The sequence below is a fragment of the Malus domestica genome, chromosome 09 (assembly GCF_042453785.1).
Source record: "Malus domestica chromosome 09, GDT2T_hap1".
NCBI classification, from domain to species: Eukaryota; Viridiplantae; Streptophyta; class Magnoliopsida; order Rosales; family Rosaceae; genus Malus; species Malus domestica.
The window spans coordinates 8,025,832-8,051,080 of record NC_091669.1 but is presented as its reverse complement, the minus strand read 5'-3'; the positions used below and the strand labels follow the sequence as shown (position 1 = coordinate 8,051,080).

General features: G+C 36.8%; 4 protein-coding genes and 1 long non-coding RNA gene across 11 annotated transcripts; 4 read left to right on the top strand and 1 right to left on the bottom strand.

The window, feature by feature from the left end:
• Positions 1-2,134: 2,134 nt before the first annotated feature.
• On the top strand, positions 2,135-2,620 carry LOC114827107 (dirigent protein 11-like). Its single transcript, XM_029108749.1, has one exon. It carries the CDS (start codon positions 2,135-2,137, stop codon positions 2,618-2,620), a length of 486 nt encoding a protein of 161 aa, XP_028964582.1.
• Positions 2,621-5,215: 2,595 nt separating this feature from the next.
• Positions 5,216-6,073, top strand: LOC139198553 (uncharacterized). The gene is made up of 2 exons (XM_070827446.1): positions 5,216-5,394; positions 5,593-6,073. The coding sequence occupies exons 1-2, from the start codon at positions 5,216-5,218 to the stop codon at positions 6,071-6,073; spliced, it is 660 nt and encodes a 219-aa protein (XP_070683547.1).
• A 5,005-nt stretch (positions 6,074-11,078) lies between these two features.
• LOC103408231 (protein CHROMATIN REMODELING 19-like) lies at positions 11,079-14,715 on the bottom strand. Of its 7 annotated transcripts, XR_011571489.1 has the most exons (9): positions 14,340-14,715; positions 13,892-14,193; positions 13,095-13,489; positions 12,789-12,864; positions 12,517-12,644; positions 12,266-12,343; positions 12,033-12,117; positions 11,626-11,844; positions 11,079-11,460 (listed from the first exon to the last, which is right to left on the bottom strand). XR_011571489.1 is itself a non-coding variant. In XM_070805398.1 (8 exons), the coding sequence occupies exons 5-8, from the start codon at positions 12,309-12,311 to the stop codon at positions 11,403-11,405; spliced, it is 309 nt and encodes a 102-aa protein (XP_070661499.1). In that variant the 5' UTR covers positions 12,312-12,343; positions 12,517-12,644; positions 12,745-13,463; positions 13,892-14,193; positions 14,340-14,668; the 3' UTR covers positions 11,079-11,402. The 7 variants fall into 7 exon arrangements, 6 of the variants coding, with proteins under 6 accessions (XP_070661499.1, XP_070661494.1, XP_070661495.1 ...); XM_070805398.1 differs by having other exon boundaries at positions 11,626-11,763; positions 12,033-12,099; positions 12,745-13,463; positions 14,340-14,668; XM_070805393.1 differs by having other exon boundaries at positions 11,626-11,763; positions 12,745-13,463; positions 14,340-14,663.
• Positions 14,716-17,171: 2,456 nt separating this feature from the next.
• On the top strand, positions 17,172-20,332 carry LOC103442626 (uncharacterized). The gene is made up of 5 exons (XR_011571433.1): positions 17,172-17,316; positions 17,541-17,758; positions 18,690-18,759; positions 19,606-19,664; positions 20,217-20,332. It is a non-coding gene; the product is annotated as an uncharacterized lncRNA (long non-coding RNA).
• Positions 20,333-22,087: 1,755 nt separating this feature from the next.
• On the top strand, positions 22,088-24,441 carry LOC139187548 (uncharacterized). Its single transcript, XM_070805353.1, has 4 exons — positions 22,088-22,653; positions 22,770-22,832; positions 23,034-23,165; positions 23,998-24,441. The coding sequence occupies exons 1-4, from the start codon at positions 22,419-22,421 to the stop codon at positions 24,300-24,302; spliced, it is 735 nt and encodes a 244-aa protein (XP_070661454.1). The 5' UTR covers positions 22,088-22,418; the 3' UTR covers positions 24,303-24,441.
• Positions 24,442-25,249: the final 808 nt, after the last annotated feature.

Here is a 25,249-nt window from a genome sequence, read left to right as displayed (position 1 = left end):
AGCCAAAAGGGCCTGGGTTGCTTGTTCTCTCCGGGGAAGGAGGTCGAAGCCTCTTGTGCTTCGGTCAACGACAAACTAACCTACTAACCTCCGATCTAACTACAAAAAGGAAGGTACGAGAGAGAGGAAGATAATTTATACTTTGATAATGTCGAATGGTGGTTGGAGGTGGCCAGATTTTGGCTCGAAACTCATAAGGGTTCGCCGGAGGTTTCCTGGGTTTCTGGGCTTCATCGAGCTCCACAGAGGCGAGGGAGAGTGAGAGAGAGAGAGTCCATGATGGTGGTGGTGGTGCATCGTCGTTGGGATGCGTGGTTGGGCGTGTGGGTGTCGATCGGGAAAATGAGTAAGAGGATAGTCCGAGAGAGTGTGAGAGAGCAAGAGAGTTGAGCTAAGAGAGAGTAAGGAGAATGTTGACTCAGGGAGAAGAGAGAGAATGAGGTGAGTTAGTAGGCTGCCACGTGGCAGGCGAAGAGATGAGAGAAAATATGAAAAAAGATCCGAATAGGGTAATAGATAAGGGGACCAAAATGCAAAATTACATAAACTTTTAGGGGAAATGTAAAATTGCAAAATAATTTTGGGGAGGGGTTTTACATGGTGTTCGTGCAGTTGTCATGGTCACAAAGGGACTTGACTTCCGCCCAAACAGCCGCCTAACCCACATCTCGATTTTTTTCTCCTGATTTAAGCAAAATCGCCGCGACTGGCCACCACTACTGCTTTTTAGAACAGTGATAACTTGATAAATTTATCAAATAAATATTAGCAAAATATCAACAAAATCCCAAAAGTGACTATTTCAGCATTATTATTTCATTATTTAAGCCAAATTCCCTTGTTTTTGGAAAAATCAATTCGTATTCCGGTCCCATTCGGTTTTCCGCGAGAAATTTGAAAACCTAGCCAAAATTTTCTCTTTGTATAGAAATTTAGCCAAAATATTCTCTTTTTAACCAAAAACATAAACACCCTCGGTGAGTAAATATTGCAGGAGCCTTTGTTCTCTTCTGAATCAGCAATCTCTTTTCTATTTGGCACACATGTGGCACAACTCTCTGTCAACTCATGATACCGTAGGGAGGATGATGATGTTTGCTAAAGTGAGAAGCAAAGAAACCTGAGAAGCGAAGATGAGTGAGAGTAAAATTTGATTTATACAGTATCAAATTTGGTTCTTTGCTTCTCTGTTTATCTGTGTTTGTCATTCAGGAACTTTCTTCAAATCGGCATCCGTAATGATTTACTTCCTTCCTAAACTATATTGATTAAGGGAAAACGTGTAGAAATAAAAAAAATTTCTTCTTTTGAACAAGAAATAAAACAATTGGATGCCTCATGTACACAAAAATCTATTTATAATGGGTGTGTTGCTTGTAAGCATTATGCATAAACAATTCTCAAGTGATTAGGAAGTAATCTAGAAGTCAAATAGTTGACATTTACATATTAGGGCGTGTTGCATGCATGGATGCATTATTGCCTAAACAATTCTCAAGTGATCAGGAAGCAACGTGGAAGTAATTTAGAGAAGTTAAACAGCTGATTAGCAGAAATAATTGCTCCTTTATATATTATTTATTGAAAGTAGAACCATAACTGTAACTCACCAAGCAATTTCAGAACCTTAATTGCTCCTTAAGTTTTCCTAATTAACCTATTCCCTTGGTTGCACAATTAGCTCCCATGCATCAACCCATTGGCGTTAAATTTCATACCAAAGCTGTTTTTGGTCATGGTTCTTCTAGCCATGACTACTTTCATGACATCTTATCTGGTGCAGTCAGCTGGCAACAGGATTTAATGTATTTGTATATTAAAGTGTGTTGCATGCATGGATATATTATTGCTTAAACAATTCTCAAGTGATCAGGAAGCAACACGGAAGTAATTTAGGGAAGTTAAACAGATGACTAGCAGAAATAATTGCTCCTTTTTCATGTTATAAATTGAAAGCATACCCATAACTGAACCTCACCAAGCAATTCAAAACCTTAATTGTTCCCTAATTTTCCTAATTAACCTTTTCTCTTGGTTGCTCAACTAGCTGTCATGTATCCACTAATGGCGTTAAAATTCATATATACCAAAGCTCAGTGCTCCATCCATGTTTTTCGTCATGGTTGTTCTAGCCATGACTACATTTCCAGCAATCCAAGCCACTCACGAGTTCAAGGAAACCCTCCTGTCTTTCTACGCTCATGACTTCTTATCTGGTGCAAATATCACTGATGTTGCGTTTGCAGGTATTCCCGGCAAGATTTGGAACTACGATCAATTTGCCACTGTTTATGCGGAGGATGCCCCTTTAACGGAGGGCATAGACCTAAAATCCGCCTCCGTTGGCCGGATACAAGGCATGTTTATGGTATCGTCATTGGATGGACGTAATGCCTATGATATGTTATCAATTGTATTCACAAACAAGAAGTACAATGGAAGCACTCTACAGATACAGGGAATTGATAAGCAATTCGAGCAATATAGAGAATTATCGGTGGTTTCAGGTACCGGACAGTTTCGATTTGTTCAGGGATATATTACATATAAAACGGTTTTTGTGGACCTTCCAAATGCATACTTTGTTACACAATGCAACGTCACAGTGAAACACTACTAGCAAGAAATCGCGTGTATTTTTCTGTTATACTATGTATCTATGAACATTTAGTTCATGTTCTTATTTTTATCATATGCTTAATTCGGTTTGGTTGTGAAATTTTTTTATCGTTTATTATGAATAAAATCTTGTTACATTAACCTTTTGTCTTATCAATGTTTGAAATCAAGCCTCTTATTTCCATTTGTATTTTTCAGTTTAATTAGCAGCTAGCTAAACCCTAGATGATCTGTTGCTTTGGAAATTATATAGCCTAAGCTAGTAAGCTGGCGACTGAACTGATAGTCAATTAAGTAAAAAATGTTGTCATATCATGCAGATATCTGATGGCCTCATGCTTGTTTAATTATCTGCAGCATATATATAGTTGTGTTCTAGGATCGACTGGAATGATTTATTCAAGATGAAGTTCAGCTCGATTCGTTTGTGGATCGGGCTCGAGGTCACGGTTTGTTGGCTGATAATTTCACCATGACCTCGAACTTAAGTTTGGCTCGAGTTAATGAGAATAGAATTTTAATAAACAAATAAATTAATTTGCAATTATTCAATACATTCGCACATTACTAGTTCATTGCTGGCTGATTGAAGATAAAATTTGTTTTTAGGAACCCAATTTGAATATATAGTTCAGAATGAATGCCACTTTCCCTCATTTTTATTACATATCAGATAATGTATTTGTTATGTATTACAACTTTATTTTATTTTTAGAGAAATGTTAGCAACTTTTTTACTTGTCTTTTTTTTTTCTCCTCATGTCACATGTGGCACTGAAAATTAAAATAATTTTTATATTAAAATCCCACTATTTTTATTTATTTGTTAGTATAATTAAAATTTTAATTGTGAGTGAATTCAACATATTGAAAGCATTTCCAGTGGAGTCATTAAATAGAGACAACCACTGAATAAAATGGGTAATAAACAAATATAGAGACAAAATGAATCTCCAATTGATCGGAAAGTGAGTCCCTAAAGTATAGGGATTCACATGATACATGGTGTATGTCCTCACATATAAGGACTGTATGGGGACAACCTTAAGTGGAAAACGGGGCTCACAAATTGTGATTGAAGCTTTTAATGCTTTTAATTAATTAAAAATGTGTTAACATAAACAAAAAAATGTGCACCTTGAGTGGAAAACGGGACGCACAATCTTGATTAAAGATTTTAATGTTTTTAATGTTTTTAATTTTCATGCTTTCAATTAATTAAAAAAATGTTAAAATAAACAAAAAACACGCACCTAATCAAATTATCACATAAAATCATAAAAGCTTCAAATTTAGGGATCCTACTATAAGGACTATCCCATTGGAGACAATATTCCTTTAGGGACACAAAGAATCCCTTTAAATCCTTAAATAGGTACTTCCATTGCATATGCTTTAATAGAACTCAAAAGTGGTGGTGTGAGTCTCTAAATAGGTACTTCCATTGCATATGCTTTAATAGAACGCTCTTTATCAACCAAAATGAAGTAAAAAGACTATTTATTCTTCTATCACACAAAAAAAAAAATAATAAGAGCAACAACGTAATTTTACAAAAAAAAAATTGCATTTTTTGTTTAAGTCTTAGATTCTGGTGATTTTAACATCTATGATTTAAAAAATATATATTAAAAACAAACCTCTCTCTTCCCCCACTCCCACACATTTTCTCTCACTCTCTTTCTTTGCTCTTCAATTTTAAAAACAAAAATAAAAAAATTCACAAACACTTTGAGTGGGGCATATGCTAGTTGTGGTGTTAATGAAACAACCTATTGAAAATTACATTCAACACAATCAAACACACTTTGGGACGTCAGTTATTTTTGCTAGGAATCAGTTTCTGTTTTGGTCTGGCTTGTAGGTCGTAATAAACATATCTCACCCTAATTTCCCGTCCTTGCCTCCAAACCACAAGCCTAAGCCCTACCTCGATCACCAGTGCAATCTTCCAAATTGCCATGAGCGAACAATGCGTGGCAGACACCCCCCCTCCCCCCCCAACCACCACCACCATCGAATGCAGACGATCTGCACAAGCGGGGGAAACTCATATGGCACTGGGACGATAGCGATGATGATGAATTCGAGGACTTCCCCCCGGGAAAGGTGTATTTTGCTATCGAGGTATAACGCTCAAATGATCGGTATGGTTTTGATTTTTTATTCTTTTATTTAATTTAGGGTTTGTGATTCATTTTGCGAGCAAGCCTATATATCCCATATATTATTTCTTTAAATTTTGTGTATTTTATTGAGGGTAATTGTGTAAATGACTCAGTTGGATAATACTTAGAGTTAGTTAGATATTTGTTTTGTTAGTTGAGGTGTGTAGTTTGTTAGTTAAAGAGTGATTGGTAGTGACATGTGTAAATGAGTTGTATATATACAACAATCTTGTAATCTTATTTTTCATTCAATGGAAAGATATTCTTTCCAAACATGGTATCACCCGCCTCTATCTAGCGACTAGATCCACATCCACGCTTTTCCTCTCTGCCTCGCTGCTAAGTTTTCTTGCAAACCTTCATCACTAAGCTTTCTCTTTCTTGAAGCTTTTTGCACCTGTAAACCCTAATTTCTTCTACGAATTTTAATGGCGACTTCGGCTTCTCCTTCTTCTAACTTTGGTTCTCACATTCATTCTCCTCCGATCATCGATTTAAGCCCTAATTTCTCTGGCGCCTCTCAAATTGCTTCCATTACAATTCAGAACATTAGATCTATGGTGCCAATCAAGCTGACCATGACAAATTACTTGACCTGGAGTGCCTTGTTCGTTCCAATTTTTCGTCGCTACAACCTTACTGGTGTCATTAATGGCTCAGTTGCTTCATCGCCTTAATTTCTCACTAATGCAAATGGAAATTGCACTCTGAATCCATCATATGTTACCTAGTTTGAGAATGATCAAAACATTCTTATATGGATCAACTCTACACTTTCTGATTTGTTGATTCCTTATACTGTTAGAGTCAATTCTTCCAGAGAACTGTGGGCCAAACTAGAATCGAGATTTGCGACTGCTTCTCAATTGCACATTCATGAGCTCCGATCTCATTTTCAAAGCCTAACTAAGGGAGATTCCTTTGCTGCACAATTTCTTCAACAAATTAAAGAGATCGCTGATGCTCTTGCTAGCGCTGGAGCTCCGAGTGAAGATTCTGAGTTGATTTCTATCATACTTCATGGCATTTCACCGGAATATGATTCTTTTGTTGATGGGATTCAGTTTCACCTTGGATCCACGACAATCGATGAACTTCATGGTCCTCTTCTCAACAGGGAGATTCAGTTGAACAATCGGAAGAAAACATCTCAATCCTCGTCGTTTCAGGCCTTCAATTCTTCTTCTGGTGTTATTCCCACGCCTACTTCTCAAGCTCTTATGGCGTCACACAACTCCAATTCCAATTTTTCACAAGGTCGTGGTCTGGAGCGCAACAATGCTTAAGGTCAATGCTCTTTCTCAAACCCTAGGAATTTTCAGAGTCGATGCAGTTCCAAAACAACAATTTTCGACAAAATTCCAATCGTTAAGGCTATCAAAGGTACAATCGTGGTGGTCGCTCCAATTTCAACTCATCTGGCAAGAAAGTTCCCTGCCAAATTTGTCAACACTTTGGGCATGTGGCATTTGATTGTCTTCAGTGTATGAGTCCAAATTTTTCTGGTCACTTTTCTCCCTCAGCTATGGTTGCCAGTATAAATGTTCCTTCTCCAACTTGGCTTGTTGACTCTGGAGCTAGCAATCATATGACCGACTCGTACAACAATCTTTAGAATCCAGAATTTTACACATGGCTTGAGCAAGTTTATATTGGAGATGGCAAAGGTTTGCCAATTTTTCACTCTAGATCTTCTTGCTTACATACTCCTCATTACAGTTTTAAACTTAATAATATGTTACATGTCCCTGATTTGAAACATAACTTGTTTTCTGCGAATCAATTTCTTATTGATAACTGGTGTTCTATGCATCTTTATCTTTTTCACTTCACTGTGAAATATATTTCTTCGAGGAAGATGCTCTTTAAAGGAGCAGTGAGAGATGGCTTCTATCCTTTTAACCTTCTCAACTCTAGCTCTGTGATTAATCATCCTCATGCATTTGCTGCCTCTGTTAATGCTTCAAGGGATATCGGGTATCAAAGATTAGGCCACCCCTATGCTAAGATCATAAATAAGTTGACTTCTCAGTCTTGTATTTCTGTTTCTGGTAATAAACACACCACATTTTGTAATGGTTGTGCATTAAGTAAAAGCTCTAGACTACCATTTGTGTCTGTACCTTGTCATATAAGTAAACCTTTGGAACTACTTCACACAGATGTTTATGGGCCATCATTTGTTTCTTCTGTACATCACTATAGGTATTATGTCATCTTTGTAGATATTTTACCAAATATTATTAGTTCTTTCCTATGCAATACAAATATGATGTCTTAAGTATTTTTGTCAAATTCAAAGCTCATGTTGAGAATATGTTGTGTACCAAAATTATGACTCTACGATCTGATTCTGGTGGTGAATATTTGAGCTTCCAATTTTCCAATTTTCTTGTTGAGCATGGCATTAATCATCAACTAAGCTGTCCTCACATCTCAGAACAAAATGGTTGTTCTGAGTGCAAACACATACACTTAGTTGAGACAACAAGGATCTTATTAACAGTATCTCAAGTTCTTCATATCTATTGGGATCATGCCTTTGCTACTACATTTTATCTCATCAACAGAATACCTACTGCATCCAAGGCTTCACCATGAGAATTATTGTTCAACATATCACCTTCTTATCACACTCTGAAATTATTTGGTTGTAGTTGTTTTCCTTGGTTGCAGCTCTATTCTCAATCCAAGTTGGATCCCAAAAGCAAACTGTGTGTTTTTTTGGGCTACAGTTTTAATCATAAGGGTTACAAATGTCTAGATCTTAGCTCACAAAAGATATATGTTTCCAAACATGTTATCTTCGATGAATCAACCTTTTTTTTTCACAAGTAAGTTCCTGCAGTAAGCTCAACATCAACATCATCCAATGTACCACTTTGTCACTCTATTCCATCTTAGTTGACATTTTCTACAAGCAAATTCACCCATGTTCATGCATCATCACGTGTCTCTAATTAGGAGCATACTCCAGTCTTTCTGACTGAGCATATTCAAGTCTCTCCAGCCCCTCTAACCAATGCATCTTCACCACCTCCTAATGTTCCAAGTACTACCACCAACATTCATCCAATGCAAACCAGATCAAAATCTGGTATCTACAAGCCTAAAGCTTTAACTGCAACAAAGCATTATTTACCTCCTCACTTTTCCCATGATTATGTTCCCGTTACTTACCTTCAGGCCTTTAAATGTCCACATTGGGTTAAAGCTATGCAAGATGAGTTCCTTGCACTGAAACAAACTAGAATGTGGTCTTTAGTTCCCAAATCTCATTCTACCAATATAGTAGGTTGTAAGTGGGTTTTCAGGATCAAGAGGAAACCTGATGGCACTATTGAGAAGTACAAGGCACGCCTAGTTGCCAAAGGTTTTAACCAGCAAGAAGGTTTAGATTACATTAAGACATTTAGTCAAGTTGCTAAACTTGTCACTATTCGAATTCTCCTCATGTTGGCGGCACAATATGATTGGTTTCTCAATCAACTGGATGTAAGCAATGCATTTTTGCATGGTAATCTCACTGAACATGTGTTTATGCAATAGCTACCTGGATTTGAAGACCTTATTCATCCTACTCATATATGTCATCTCCACAAATCCCTCTATGGACTAAAACAAGCTCCAAAAGCTTGGTATGAGAAACTTCATGGAGCTTTGACATCTCTGGGATTCATTGGTTCTCAGTCTGATCACTCTTTATTTGTCAAAACAAATCCAATGGTGTTTATGTTGGTTTATGGTGATGATATCATTGTCACTGGACCATCACCTCAAGCTTGCAAACAAGTAATAGCTCAACTCAGTTCCATGTTTCCCATCAAGGATTTAAATGTTCTCCACTACTTTCTTGGTATTAAGGTAAAAAGATCATCCAAAGGTATTCACATTTCTCAAACCAAATACATACTGGATATGTTGACGAAAGCACAAATGGATAGAGTAAAACCTTGTGTAACTCATCTGAGGACTTCCAAATTGGATCACACATCTCCCTTACTGGAAAATCCTGCATAATATAGATCTCTAGTGGGAGCTCTTCAATACTTAACCTGGACAAGGCCCGATCTTTCCTTTGCTGTGAATCTTGTTTGCCAATTCATGCATAGTCCTTGACAATCACACTTTCAAGCAGTGAAAAGAATTTTCAAGTATCTTAAGGGCTCTATTGATATGGGATTATGGTTTTCAAAAATTTCATCCACTCCATCAATTACATCATTCTCCGATGTTGATTGGGCAATCTGCTCAATTGACAGAAAGTCCACTAGAGGTTTATGCATTTTTCTAGGCTCATCCATTATTAGTTGAAATGCCAAAAAGTAACCCACTGTTGCTCACTCGTCTACTAAGGCTGAATACCGATCACTTGCTAACACTACTGCTGAAATCACTTGGATCTACAAACTGTTGGTTGATATTGGCTACAAACCTCCTTCTATTCATCAACTCTGGTGTGACAATGTTTCTGCCATATCTTTAGCTAAGAATCCGTTGTTTCATGCTCGCACCAAACACATTGAGATTGACTACCACTACATTCGAGAATAGGTTTTGGCCAAAGAAGTTTATGTTCATTATGTTTGCACACAGGATGAGCTAGCAGATATTTGTACCAAAGCTCTCTCTAAGCTTAGATTTTAACTTCTACGATCCAACTATCACTTCGTTTGTCCTTAGCTCAGTTTGAGAGGGGATATTGAGGATAATTATGTAAATGATTCAGTTGGATAATACTTAGAGTTAGTTAGATATTTGTTTTGTTAGTTGAGGTGTGTAGTTTGTTAGTTAAATAGTGATTGGTAGTGACATGTGTAAATGAGTTGTATATATACAACAATTTTGTAATCTTATTATTCATTCAATGAAAATATATTCTTTCCAAACATATTTAACAGCGAAAAAATGAATTGAGCGAGATAAGGGCACGAAGATCATCCCTCAAAGAAAGGAAGAACACCAGTAAGTCCCCCAAATTAACAAGACTAGTTATGTTTATTATTTTTTTCGACTTTTGTTTGTGATTTAGGTGAGCCAATCTCTGAATTTTCAGTTTACGAGGAAGATGAAGAATGTTTTGTGTGTGTGTGTGTGTGTACAAATACGGGAAATAGTACATATTATTCATCTATGTTGATATTAAGTTTGTGTTCATTCCCTAAATTCGTCATGGGCCTCGCGGGCATACCAGGAATTTATTCAAACATGAGATTGGTGGGTGCGAGTGTGCCACTACTAGATGCCACTAGTAGACGGGTTTTGAATGATTGAGGTTGCACCTGAGATTGACTTCGAACCAAGAGATTGTGCCATTGAGTGGGAGTGGCTCAAATCAAGGTTCTTTGTTTGCCTTAAAGATAAGGACTTTTCTTATATGAAGAAATGGAACAATATGTAAATGGAAAGGTTGTACAGAGGAAAGTGAATGACTAATATTGCTGATTGCTTGTAGATTAATTGACTGAAAATGAGTTGTACATAAAGACTACAAATGAGATCGATACTACTGATAAGCAGCAGAGCTAATAAACTAGACAAAAGATGACTTTTGTGAGGGCTGATCCTGAAAAGGATTGAGGTTGGGGGTTGACTACAGCTTTATATGCAAATCTGGCTTGAGCAGAGTTTGTGTATTTGTTTGTTTGATTGGTTGAGTGTCCATAATCCTTCTACCTCTGCTCCTTTATATAGAGATCTGAAGGAGTCCCTTTGCTAAGAACAATGGACCTGCCCAAAAGAAACTCCTATGCAGCTTGCATTGTGAAATAATATTAAAATAAGCAAATTTGTATCTCCACCACATGCTTTCACCACATGTCTCCACCACTTGTAATAAACTAACATTTAAAAAAAGTAAGGTGGCTACTTTAACATATTCTCTGTACTAGTAAAAAAAAACACTTTGCGCGACGCATGCCCTTCGTCGCTCAAAGTCAAAAAAACGTCGCGCAAAAATTAGTGCAACGAAGCGTCGTCGCGCACCAACCGTCTCGCCATTGTAGTGACGCTAGGGTTTGCGCGACGAAGAATTAAACTGCGTTGCGCAAAACTACTTTGCACGACATAGTTCCCTGCGTCGCGCAAAGTAGGTTTGCGCGATGAAGAAGTAACCTGCGTCGTGCAAAGTAGTTTTGCACGACGCAAGGACCTACGTCGCGCAAACCACTTTGCACGACGCAGGTTACTTCTTCGTCGCGCAAACCCTTGTTTTTTATTTTTATTTTTTGGCGAAAATAATTTTTTTTTATTTTTAATAAATATTGTAATTAAATTCTAAACAATAATTAATAAACCAAGAAAAAGTATTTAATTATAATATATATAAAAATATACATACAAGATGTTCGAACAAAAAAAAAACTACAAGAAGTAGTCTTCTAGGTTTGATACATCAAGCTATTGGGTATCAGTTGGGAGGTCAAAGGTGTGACTTGAAAAATACAAAAACTAAATTACAAGGGTTTCCAATTGCAGTTTCTCTATCGGCAGATCAACTGTAAGTTTTCTAAAATCTTTAACCAAGAAAAAGTTTCGATAATATCTCTCTCATGGTGGATGTGTCACCTTTATTATCCATCTCCACGCCAAATTCCAGGACTGCAGCATCTAGCACTACTTCCTTTCCGCAATCTCGTAGACATTTTCATCAATTGTACCCTTAGTGACTAGCCTGTAAAGGACATGATCCAACAATTTTCTATTCAAGTTTATGACTCAAACCAATACCACATTATAAAAGCAGGGAAGAAGGGGTGAGGGTTAAACCTGAAAGGTGCTTCTCTCAGATTGGTAAGTATAGGTGAGGAGGGAGATGGGAAATTAAAGAGAGGCAAACCTGTATATGGTAACAACCTTCACTTGGCCGATGCAATGACAATGATCTTCTGCCTGTCGATCAATTTGCGGGTTGAAATCCATATCATGAATAACTACGGTATCAGCTCCAACCAAGTTCAAACCCTGTTCTCCAGCTCTTGTGGACAGCAAGCAAGCAAATATAGAAGTGCCATTATTGAATGTATCAATTATCGTCTATCATTCTGTCACCTGAGTGCTGACACTCAGAAGATATGGGTTAACAGACAAGAAACGCAACTTACAACAAATGAGGTAACAATTCAATTAACCACAATCAACAAGTGGAACTGAGCAAGCCAGATTATAAAACAGATATACCATGTGGCATGGCACATTGTTTTATGATAAGAACAATCCGTAAATGTGATAAAAGTACACCAGTACCTTCCATCAAGTCGTCTGTATGTAACACAAAGTCCACTCCAAAATATCAAGCATTGACGTCCATTGGCTGAAACACGATGCCCAGCTAGCTTCAGTGAAGGAAGAAGTTCAGCCAATGCCATCATAAACAAGAAAACTCTCCTCAGTTTTGAGCAGAGAGTATCATATGACAACTCTCTCCAAATTTTGACTCAGATCAATTGGTTAGTGAAGTTATTAAAGTAGCATTATACCTGAGATTTTGAAGAAAGCAATGCATATTTGTCTTGAAGCAATCATTTCTTATCAGAGACACCATAATACAGCAAAAGCTGCACAGAGAGAGAGAGCATAAACAATATCAACATACAATATGTAATCTGCTACACACATACACAGGCACACGAACACTGTACGCCCCGGATGATCAAATCGTTCCAAAACATTGATAGTAATGTATCAAAATTTGAAAGACAAATTCATTTTCAAGAAGTTGAGAAAATACCCAATGGATAGAGAAGTCACTATAATTCTTAAGTTCCCCAACTACTTTGTCTAAGGTAACTTTCTGGCAAAACGAACAACATCCTCATCACTGTAAATACGCCTTACTAGTAAAGGATGATTTGCAATCTAGAGAATGAGAAAAGAAAAAAAGAACAATAAGCAAACATATATACAATCTGAACACAAAACTGGGATGTCAAAAACATGAAAGTCGAGACAAACGCACCATACGAAACTAAACAAAATAGTTGGAGATCTGCCAGGAAGAACCTTAAGAATACTGTTCGAGTTAACCTCTGAAGTTTTTGCAATACGAGCTCATAAACTCTAGCATAGACCAAAGCTCCTACAACAGAAACACACAAGTCAATGAGTCATTTAACAACAAAACTAAAATCTATAAAAATTAATAAAAGTTGTTTCTAGTCAAGGAACTTAATCTAAAAATTATGGCGGTCCATTTAAACTGGAGTTGTTTTTTTGAAATGCTAGTTCGGTTATTCTCTTCACAGCTGCTAGGGGAAACCATTGTTTCAATAAAATTGAGGCCTTATCCATATCATTATCAATACCAACCATAATATCCTCAATCAAGAAATCGTCAGCCCAAGGGTAAAATACATGATCTTCTTCATGGAAGATGTATTATCTTCCACGGAAGTGTACTGTTTCCCACTGGAATCGCCATCTAATAAAGGCCTTTTCCCAACCCTATTCTCTGCCAAAGTTGGACAATCTACAGATGGGAGATGTAGAGTTGAAAAAGGCCTGCCCAGAAGGTCATTATTCCTCGGTAAGTTTGCACGAGGATGTAGAGAAGTTAGATTGGTCGGTATAGGTGGGAAACGATCCTTGTCAACTTAAGGCTCAAGGCCTTGTTTCTGGCGCTACTTGAGGTCAAAGGCAGCCCAACCACCAGACTTAGCTCGATCCCTTGACATCCACCTAATGAACATATATAGAATATAAAACTGACGAAAAACAAAAATAAAGAATATTAGCAACAGTCATCACAAACCAAGTAACAGCATGATGTAAAAAGCTAGCATGATGTACAGGTTACTTTGCTAGTAAGACAAGTCCGTAACTTGCACGGAACATACAAAGAAACTGGAGATATCAGATCCAAAAACTAGCATGAAAGTGATTATAGAGCTCGAAATTTAACAACCTCAAATTCATGTTCATCTCACTATACAATCAAAATTCTAGAATACGAAGTATAAAACAAATACTTGTATGAAAAAACCGCAAATGGTTGTCTAGAATTCCAAAAGTCCTATATAGAAAATAAGAATTTCAAGCGCAAAAGAAAACTAAAAAATAAATTAATAGAGACATGAAACCCATGAATTGGAACATCAAAAAAGTACCTTCCTTTATATATAAATATGAAATCCGAGAACTGGGTGTTATCTGGGAAGAACACACCAAGGCGTTAATCGATCCGACGGCTGATACTTCGAAAAGATTGCAGGAGATACGACGACTTTCTTGGCTGATTCCCACGGTCCAATTTTGTATCTCATATCCATAAACCTAACTAAGATTTGCAGAAATACAATCCCACAAGGATAGAGAGAGATTCTTCAAGCTGAAAATGCCTTTTTAGTCTTCTTCTCTCAAAGCTATCGAAGAGAGAGAGAGAGCGAAGGGGGTGAAAGCGGCGGAAGAACTACAAAAGGCACAAAGAAAGTTTCTTTTTAGATTTTAGTTTCCCCCGGCAGTTCCACTACAAAATCAATAGTAATCCAAGGAACTTAATCAAGAAACATATGAAATTATTAATTGATTTCAATTCTTAGTTGGTTCTAGTCTTACCTTGGTCAGATTGCAATGTGCAAATACCATTTATTTTCCATTAAACCTCGTCCGCATCGTCGTCCTCCAATTTGTTCTTAATAACGACGCAATCGGTGGCGTCGTCCTCTAGTTCGTGTTTAATCTCGACGCAATCGGAATCGGAGTCCTCGTCGTCGTGGGAGAACTGTTGGGGCTTGGAGGTTGTTCGGAAGGCGAGGAGGAAGGCTACGGGAGAGGGTGAGGAGGAAGGATGAGGAGGAGGCTGACTGGGTGCAGTCGGGAGGAAGGCTACGCGAGACGGAGTGAAAGAGAGGGCGAGATCAGAGTAATTTTGTCCAGAGTAATTTGGGAAGATTCAAAATAAGCGCCTATTTTTAACAATTGGAACCGCCACAATTTTAAGAACTTGCACAACGCAGGTATACATTCTGACGTCGCGCAAAGTGCTTTTGCGCAACGACTTCATTGTGACGTCGCGCGAGTTATATTTTTTTTAAAATAATTATTATAAAATATACTAAAAATGTGAAATTACTTCCTTTAAATTCAATTTTTTTTTACATAAATAAAACCCATAATAATATATTTTTCTAACAAAAACCCTATCCGAACTACAATAATAAATTTAAAGTTACTTAATAAATAAATATACCATTCAATTTCTTAAGTATTATACGTACAAGATAAATAAATGTAAAGCTACTTAATAAATATATATATATACCATTGAACTTGATGGGATAGGCATTCGCATTCTACGAAATTAGTTTCAACGATCCAACCGTCAAACATGTTTGTATATACTTCGAGATCGCATACGCCAAAAATCGCAACAAACAAACATTCAGAGATCAAGTAACAGGACGAAACTTTTCGACGGTTATAAACGAAAAATCACGATTTAACGGTAGTTTTAACTCTGATTTTGATGATTTTTTAAAGCGACACTCCTTGATCCTATATGAATACAATGAACTAATTAGATCATCAATTAAAACATTTACACAAGTGGATACCACAAAATCTTATGTTATCCTTAATGAAAGTATAAATAAACTCCAAGTATTAGTGAATCTATTGTTTTGATGGGATACGCATTGTACGAAACTAGTTTAGACGATCCAACTGTCAAACTTTTTTGTACATAATTCGAGATCGCATACGCCAAAAATCACAACAAACAAACATTCAGAGATCAAGTAACGGGACAAAACTTTTCGATGATTATGAACGAAAAATCATGATTTAAAGGTAGTTTTAACTCTGATTTTGATGATTTTTTAGAGCGACATTCCTTGACCTTATATGAATACAATGAACTAATTCGATCTTTAATTTAAAATATTTACACAAGTGGATACAAAAAAATCTTATGTTATACTTGATGAAAGTATAAATAAACTCTAAGTGTGAATGTATCGTTTTGATGGGAAACACATTGTACGAAACTAGTTTCAACGATCCAACCGGCAAACTTGTTTGTATATGCTTCGAGATCGCGTACGCCAAAAATCGCAAAAAACAAACGTTCAAAGATCAAGTAACGGGACAAAACCTTTCGACGATTATAAATGAAAAGCCCGATTTAACGGTAGTTTTAAGTCCAATTTTGATGATTTTTTAGAACTACACTCCTAACCCCTATATGAATACAATGAACTAATTCGATCGTCAATTAAAAAATTTTAAACAAGTGGATACAACAAAAGAAAAAGGTAATGCAAGAACCCCAAAAGAAAAGCAAAAGGAAAAAAAAAAAAAAACTTTGCGCGACGTAGGTACCTCTGCGTCGCGCAAAACATCTTTGCACGATGTAGAGGTACCTACGTCGCGCACAGTTTTTTTTTTTTTTTTAAATATCCTTCAATAGAATCATTATTGATTTGGATTAGCATTAAAGGGTGTATCTAAAATTTTGTCAATGCATACCAAAGTACAATTACGGCTAGCTCTACTTCAAAATCCAAAAACATACGGCAAAGATGTAATTACAAACACGTAAAAATGCAAATTTGCAAATAATTAATATTTTGTTATTTTTAATATGTATGTAAAAAAAGGGTTGAATTCTTTCTCGGTTGAGCAAAAAGCTTATGGTTGTTATTGAGTGTTGATTCCTCAAGAAAAGACCTTATAAGTAAGTTGATGTTGGAACATTGCTCTCGTCTTTCCCAACTGCATGTCATATCATTTTCGGTGTTACCTTACGGTCCTTACTCATCTAACAATTTTTAATTTTCTTTAATTGTTTAAATTATTTTTTTCTTATTCATAAAATTTGTTCTTTCTTCACCGCAAGTACTCAAGCGATGCATATTAATAATTAAAATTAATCCAATTTAAGGATTCAATTTTATGACATGAGATTTCCTTAGTAATGCAAAAAAAAAAAAAAAAAAACCTTTGCGCGACGCAGGTGTACCTACGTTGCGCAAAATTAGGAAAAAAGCGGTAAAACATCTTGGTTTGGCACCAAAACTTTGTGCGACGTCAGTCTTCGTCACGCAAAGTTTTGTTGCGCAAAACAGCTTTGCGCAACGTTTTATTTTTAGCGTCGCGCAAACATACTTTGCCCGATGAAATTTGCTACGTCGCGCAAACATGTTTTTGTACTAGATGTTTGCGTGCCTTTCCAATCCACATGAAAACATACAATTGTTTTGATTAAAGAAAGCTCTTGGCAAACCTCCACCACCAAAACAAAAGGAAAAAACAATATTATAATGTTCAAACTATCCCACTTGCAGCCAAATATCTCTCCAAGTTCAATGTTTTGTCCCATCATCCTCCAAATGCCATATTTACCATATTTAGCCCGAATGGCACATTTTAGGTGTAAACAGTTTGTGTATTTATTTAACAGCGGAAGCATAGACAGATGACAAACCCAAAACGGGTTGATGGTTTTGTCTCCAACCACATACCCCGCCTTTCATCTACTGTAGAATTTGTAAGAAGAGCGACGACCACATGACTAAGCAATGCCCACGTTTTGGTATGTTTGTTGTATTTTTTTTATCTGCTGTTTCATCTCCTTTTTACTTTGTGGTGAGGTTGCACGATTCATTTGATGAGGGTGCAACCATGATCGCGTCTCTCTTTTACAAAACATAATCTCTCGAGACTGATGATCAAAATTAGCAGAATGACTATGTTAAAGTTAGGCTAGACAATCTAATCCATTAAATCTGTGACGCTCATTTTGCATGCATTCTTCAGGCATGTGCTACCCTCCATTCGAATAGTTGATTCCCTGAACTGTGCTCTCCTTATTGTGCACCATTTTGTATGCATCACTTTGGTAAAAAATTTATTTGAAGGAAGTGGCCAAGAGTTCAAACGTTGGATTGCATATGCAAAGTTCACATTAGCATATGCATCACTTTTCTATCTGTGCAAGCAAGCTAAAATGGGCGGCCATGGATATAACTTAAAAGGTAGGTATCTACCGACTGTTGTTGTGCTTGATTATCCTTTTAGGGTGCGTTTGTTGCACCGGACTGTCTCGGACTGGACTAGCTTCAGGGACTAAGCTGGATTGGCTTAGACTAGACTAAGCTGGACTGACTTAGTGAAGCGTTTGGTGCAGTGTCAGACTAAGAAGCAGGACTATAATATTATATTATTTAATCTATATTTATTAATATTTTATTTTTAATTTAATATATCAATTAATATTTTATTATTACTTTCTTTTTCCCTGTTTTTCTAGAATCCTCCCCTATGTCTTCATTCATTGTTTTCTCCGCCTCTCCCTCCCCATTCCCCTTTTCTCCCATTTTGTCACTTCGTTTTTTATTGCAAATCATCTACCTCTTCACTTCATCTTCTTTGCCTCTTGCCTCTGCACTTCATCTCTCCCTGGCAAGCAACATCACCCACTTCACATCCCACGGAAAGCTGAAATTATGCAGAGGCTTCGTCCTCTCGGTACCCATCGCCATGGACTTTGCTGCCTCTGTTTCTCACTCCTTGGAATTTTCTGGGAAGAGGGAAGAATTTTTACTGAGATTGTTGTTTTCGTTTTGCTTTTTTGTTTCGGATATGGGCATGGGTGGGCTGGGTTTCAAATCTGGGTTTAAGATCTGGGCATGGAGGCAAATGGAGTTGCAGAGAGGCATGCTTGTAGACAACACTGTTGCACACAACGCAAGTTCGGAGACGGGATTAGCAATCCCAAACGTTTTGAGGGGCCTCGCTAAGACCACGCAGTGAAGGACTTAGTCGGCACGAGTCCGACTTAGTACCATTAAACGTTGTCCCGCTTTCACCAAACACTGGACTAGTAAGTGAGTCTAGTCCAGTGAAACTTAAGAAGGTCAAACAAACGGGCCCTTAAAGTGTCCTAATCTCTCAGTTGGTGGATAGATTGGATGGTCGGGTTTGGTCGAATGTGCCGAGGAGTCAAATGCGATAATAGTTGAGCTTGATTGAATCTGTAAGTTTGCTGTTGATATATATGTTGGTATCACTTCTGGAATATCAGGATATAATCTTTATACTACAATTGAATTTAGTAATGGAAATTCTGGAAATTGTGAGTGAACCGTGTCCTAATGTGTTGATGTTTAATTGTTTTCTTATTGTTATTCTAATGGAACCTAAATCCTCACCTTTAATTTGAAGAAACCATATCCCGCTGTTTTGATTAGAGGAAATAAATATGTCATATATTCATGGGAGTTTTAACGAAAAACTCGTGGTACTGTTAACTTTAATGAAAAACCACATTTTTATACTAAAAAGTCAAAGTTTTCCTTATTGTTAAAACTCAAAGTTTTCAATCCATTTTCATTAGTTTTCCTTATTTTCAAAGTATAAATATACCCATCCCTTTAGAAACACTGCTTAAAGAACCCCCGATGGAACAAAGAGAAAAATTACACATGTTTGAGTGTTATTTTTGTGGAATAAGAACACGTATTTCAGTATGGAAGGCAGAGTTTCGCTTAATAGGTCATTTCTGAAAATTATGTGACGATTATATTCTATACCTCTAATTGATTGCCCAGAATAATTTGAAAGAACAACACAATATAATGATATTTATTTATTTTGGTCCCAAAATAATTTGATAACCAAATGCCCGACTGAAAATATAAGGGTGGGAGTTGTTAAGCCCATTTACTTGAGCCCACTACTTGTCCTCTTGCAGCCGGCCATACCAGCCTTTTATCCTTATGTCCAAGTAGTTAGGGTTTTTCCTGTTATGAGGAGTATAAATATGTAATGGAGAGCAGAGAACAGGATATGAAATGATGAATTAAACTGCCTCTTTCTGCAGGTTGTGATTCCAGTGCTGGTTGTGGTATCAGTTTATTACAGTGAGCCAAGTTACCTGAGGTAATATATCTGTAACTTGCTCTCTCTTGTTTTCTGTATTGTGTAGAATTGCATGAAGTGTGGTGGTTGGTTGGATTGTCATTTCTGTATTTTTATCGGTGGTTTTTGAGATCTGTTGCAGCTGGGTTTATTGAGTTTATTTTTATCGGTGGTTTTTAGATATTCATACATGTGCATCTTCACCTTGCATCTCTTAAGTTTAATAAGTGGTGGTTAGGGGGTTTAGAGTGATGTTTGAATCCAGCATCTCCTGCAACTAGAGCGACGATATGATTTTAGAATACCAATAATCCTTGAAAGTTGAAGTTCTTGAGAAGGATTACATTGTTGACCAAGCTAACAACCATGTAAATATGAGATTCTACATGATTGAAGCATATACTTACACCGTTAGATATGCTAACAACAACTCCTCAGCTAAAAAAACTACATGACCTGATGTTTTGATATAAGAAATATCTTCATGTGTGTGTACATAAGTAGAAATATGAAAGTTGTGACCCTTACAATGGTGGCAATGTCTCTGAATCTGATCATGTTTTGCGGCTGCAGGTTTATGAAGGCTAATATGATAAAGGCTAATATGAAAGACAATAGAGATTATTGTATAAGTGTATAAGATTTAAAGGCTAATATGATAAATTAATTTAGTTATGATTCTCTTGAAAGTGATTATATGGTACAAAGTTTCAAAGGGTTCATTCAAATGCATTTCACAGAACATGATATTTGTCAACTGTTGTTTATTGAGATTGCTGATGTGGTTGTCTTCTTTATTTGTCAGTGCATATTTCCTTTAATGCTATTTGAATATTTCTTTTTGCTTGCTGCTGTAGTCCTCCTTGGGTTGTCTGAATAGTGTGGCATGTCTTACATTTTGACGATAAGACTGTAAGACATGTAACACATTGTTGTATGTTAAACATCACAAAAGGAAGGAGTGTTGACTATCTTCCTTTTCTTTGTTAACTTTTCTGTTTGATTGGATTTGGGTTTCTTTGGAATTTTATTTTGTGATTGACGGTTTACTGATTGATTTGTCGGAAATTGGGTTTCTACTTCTAATTTGAAAGTGGGGTTTTCTTAATTTCCTTTTTGTTTCCCCTGTTGTTGTTTATCTTCCTCAAAGTTGCTGTGTTATGGGGATTTTGTACACGTCTGAGTCGGGGGTGGGAGGGGAATTGTAAGATAGATAGTCCTTTGCTCTTGTGGTGTCTGAAGGAGTAGGGACAAATTTAAAACTCTTTTGTTGTTTATGTTTGTGAAATTGCAGCTCCAATCAAAAGTTGCTTGCTTTTATCATTGCTTTGACTGTATGAGAACGTTTCAATGTCAATTTCAATTGTACTCATAAACTCCTCTTGTTAAAGGATCTGTTTATATAGATAAAAGGTTTGTTATGAAGTATGTGAAATGAAACCTTGATCTTCAAAGTATGGAGTTTAATTCATTATGTAGTTACACGTATGCAGATATCTGAACTTGTGTGGAAGCTAATCCAACATTTTGATGTGGTTTTCTTATTTTCTTTGTTTTTCATAATCTTGTTTGACATATTATCTACTTGTGATGGGAATTTTTTAATTACCTGCTTTATTCTTTTATCTTGAAAACAGAGGATGCCCACTACGGTTGTAGTTATTCTAGTTAATGAGGGCGCCATATTTGCAGTGGATACTAGGGGTTTCTACGAGAATAGTGAAACTGAATCTCATGGATATCATGATGAGGGTCATGAGTTTAACTAAGACTATTTGGTTTGAATTGTGGGATACAAAGAAATAATTGAAGTATGTTTGAATATTTGGATAAACATGTGCGAAGCCTTTTGAAACAGGTAATGCACCTTATATATATTATATTATATTACAATGTCATCTGACTTTGAATTAATGTAGGACATAAACCATACTATTGAATGAGTCGCAACGGAATCACTTCCTACAAAAAAGTTGGCAATTTCAAAGACATCTCCCTGTATTATCTATGAATCGCATAGTTTCCGTTGCGAATCCTTCAACGATAAGGTTTATGTCCTACATTAATTCAAAGTCTCATTATCTTATAATATATATATATATATATATATATATATATAGCTATAAGGTGCATTACCTGTTTTAAAAGGCTTTTGCACATGTTTATCCAAATGTTCAAACAAACTTCGATTATTTCCTCGTGTCCCACACTTCAAACTAAATAGTCTTGAGTTAAACTCATATCCTCATCATGATATAATGAGATTTAGTTTCATTAATCTCGTAGAAACCCCTAGTATCCACTGCAAATGTATGGTGCCCTCATCAACTAGAATAACTGCAACCGTAGTGGGCATCCTCTGTTTTCAAGATATCACAAGCAGATAATATGTCAAACAAGATTATGAAAAACAATAAGAAAACCATATCAAAATGTTGGATTAGCTTCTACACAAGTTCAGATATTTATATCTAATCGTTAAATTTATTGATACAGGTCAAATCTGACTTAAAATATAGTTTCAAAAAATTTATTTTCAATGTGATTATATTTGATAATAACCTTATCGCATTAACAAAACATATTATTTACGAGTAATGGTACACATACCACATTCACGTGTTAGTAAAAAAAAATTTCAAAATCCAATGCGATTATACCTTTACCAAAAACAGAAATTAAAAATAATAATGAAAAAGGGAAAAACAAACCCTTATCATCACAATTCACAAGGCCAGGCTCCCCACCGGAATCTCCTCTCTTTCGCACACAGCCATGAGCCAGAGCGGTAACGAGTCCGAGCGCCAGAGCAAGAAACAAAAACTCTTGAGTCCAGATCCAGAATCCCTCCAGGGCCATATCCCGGACTTACCACCGAACGCAGACGAGCTGCGCAAGCGGGGGAAGCTCATATGGCACTGGGACGATAGCGATGATGATGAATTCGAGGACTTCCCCCCGGGAAAGGTTTATTTTGCTATCGAGGAAAACTATAATGCTCGAATGACCGGTATGGTTTTGATGTTTTTTTTTTTCTTTGATTTAATTTTAGGGTTTTGTGATTAATTTTGCAAGCAAGCCCGTATATCCCAGATATTATTTCTTTAAATTTTGTGTATTTAACAGCGAAAAAAGAATTGAGTGAGATAAGGGCACGAAGATCATCCCTCAAAGAAAGGAAGAACACCAGTATGTCCCCCGAATTAACAAGACTAGTCAGGTTTATTATTTTATTCGACTTTTGTTTGTGATTCGGGTGTGCCAATCTCTGAATTTTTCAGTTTATGAGGAAGATGAAGAGTGTTTTTTTTCATTTCTTTTGTACAAATACGGGAAACAGTACATATTATTCATCCATGTTGATATTAAGTTTGTGTAATTATTTTACAGCGGAAGCACAGACAGATGACAAACCAAAAACGGGTCGATGGTTTTGTCTCCAACCACATATCCCGCCTCCCATCTACTGTAGAATTTGTAAGAAGAGCGATGACCACATGACTAAGCAATGCCCGCGTTTTGGTATGTTTTTTGTATTTTTTTCTCTGCTTTTTCTTCTCCCTTTTACATTTTGGTGAGGCTGGGCGATTCATTTGATGATGGTGCAACCATGATCGCGCCTCTCTTTTACATAACATAATCTCTCGAGACTGATGATCGAAATAGCGGAATGACTGTTAAAGTTAGGCAAGACAATCTAACCCATTAAATCTGTGGACTCTGGTCTGATTTTAAGAAACCTGTTTTGGGTATATGATTCAATATCGGTCTCTGACTCTCCCCAGTTTTTATTTGTTTTTTGGGTTCCTCCTCATATTGACCGAACGTGCAAAGAAGGCCACTGGGAAACGAACCAATTGTGAACAATAGAGTGACGCCGAGGGCGATATTATATAACAAAAAATACAGTTATTATGTATCTAGCTTTTATTTCTATTTTTAATTTGTGCTTTTAGTGTTTATTTAGTTTGGTTCATAAATCTTTTTCGACAACTTTGAAGGGGTCATGCAGATAATATTAGTGTGTGACGGTTCTTAATTAACTATTCAAAACACCTTTTTGTTGATAGGATGATGATAGGTAAAACCTTTAACTGATGGGGATCCATTACCTGACGGATTTTGTGTATGGGGAATCTTTAATTCGATTGGACTTGCAAGGACAGGGTTTTGGGGAAGTTTAGCTAGTCTAGCCCCAATCCACCCCTTTGCAGTCCCTATTTGAAGTACTCGCATAGTCCTCTTTCGGTATTAGAAACACAGTTTAGTCATTGATATTTACTTGGGCATGTCACATGTTTATGGTGTCAAAAGTTAGGATTAGCATGCTCGACTAACTTGAATGCTTGTGCAGACTCTTCAACTGTTGTTCATGACGTGAGATGTCGACTCTGTTTGAGGGAGGATCATGTGGTTACAATTTGTCCGTACCGGTACTATGTCCCAAAGGGTGAAAAAGTTGGCCCCGGCGGTAAACTCGTTTGCATATGTTGTCAAAAAGAGGGTGGCCATCCTGGTGAGGAATGGGTAGGAAAAGCTGTTGGTAATTATTGCAGGATTTGTTCTTCTACTTATGACCACAGGACTGAAGACTGCCCCGTGAAAAAGGGAAGAGAGATAGTAGGAGGCAAGTTCCAATCGGCTATGGTTGACTCGTGAACAGAAATGTATTTAATTGGGTAGAACTGAGTTCATGCTGGATCAGGTTATATGATATGTAGTGTTCATTTATGTTATGGTATGTTATATATGGTGTGCTTATTTCCTAGATGGAAATGCAAAACTGAGTTCGTGAGAATATGTTTTAAAAGTCTATATATAATATTATGAAATAAAATCTTATAAGCTTAACCTCTGTGTCATGTTCATGTCCGTTTGCATTCTCTTGGCTTCAGATATCGTACCTACCCCTGCTTCTTATGCATTGCATAACTAGGCTAGGCTTGCTATGGTACCGCGCGAGTATGTCTTCTACTTGTTTTGCGTTTGCTTGCTTTCCTCGACATGCCTAGTTTCACAGACCAAGCTAGCATCAAACCCTCTGCAGTGTCAAGTCTTCCTTGTATCCTCATAGAGTTATGGCTCACGCACATCCGACTCATTGTAGTGGTCGTGACCACCTTGCCTCCAACCATTGTACAATTTGTGAGAATCGCAGCTCTCTTTCTGAATTGGCACTCTTGATTGTTTGTAGTAGTTTGCCTTCAATACCAATCATGAGCTCCCGACTCTACACTCGGTGTCTTGCTTGTTAGCTTCAGCGACTGTCCCAAGTTCCCAACACAACAACACATTTCAAACACCATATAACAGTACCAAACCCTAATTATTTACAATTCAAACTACAAATTCATACAAACCTAACCCTAAATAACAAATTGCGCAACGAGAAAGGAAAGGGAGAGAGAAAGAGAGAGAAATCATGATTAGTAACGTGAATGATTCTGTTGCCCCTGGTCGAGTGATTCTCAAGTTATGTCCCATAGCAACATAGAGCGAGTTTCGTTGCCCTGGTTGAGTGATTCCCAGGTTATTATCCCACATTATATTCATTTACCCTTGGCTTCTCCTACATCAAGAAGGTGACAAAGGTTTTGAGAGATGAG

Bases quoted from the DNA above. Each gene is read 5' to 3' on its own strand.
- LOC103408231 (XM_070805393.1), bottom strand. From the start codon at position 12,311: ATGATTGCTTCAAGACAAATATGCATTGCTTTCTTCAAAATCTCAG. The intron at 12,118-12,265 runs GTATAATGCTAC...CACTGAAGCTAG, and splicing joins TGCTTTCTTCAAAATCTCAG to CTGGGCATCGTGTTTCAGCC. The intron at 11,764-12,032 runs GTACTGGTGTAC...GCTGTCCACAAG, and splicing joins TACAGACGACTTGATGGAAG to AGCTGGAGAACAGGGTTTGA.
- LOC114827107 (XM_029108749.1), top strand. From the start codon at position 2,135: ATGACTACATTTCCAGCAATCCAAGCCACTCACGAGTTCAAGGAAACC.
- LOC139198553 (XM_070827446.1), top strand. From the start codon at position 5,216: ATGGCGACTTCGGCTTCTCCTTCTTCTAACTTTGGTTCTCACATTCAT. The intron at 5,395-5,592 runs GTTCGTTCCAAT...TTATACTGTTAG, and splicing joins TACTTGACCTGGAGTGCCTT to AGTCAATTCTTCCAGAGAAC.
- LOC139187548 (XM_070805353.1), top strand. From the start codon at position 22,419: ATGAGCCAGAGCGGTAACGAGTCCGAGCGCCAGAGCAAGAAACAAAAA. The intron at 22,654-22,769 runs GTATGGTTTTGA...TGTATTTAACAG, and splicing joins CTATAATGCTCGAATGACCG to CGAAAAAAGAATTGAGTGAG. The intron at 23,166-23,997 runs GTATGTTTTTTG...ATGCTTGTGCAG, and splicing joins TAAGCAATGCCCGCGTTTTG to ACTCTTCAACTGTTGTTCAT.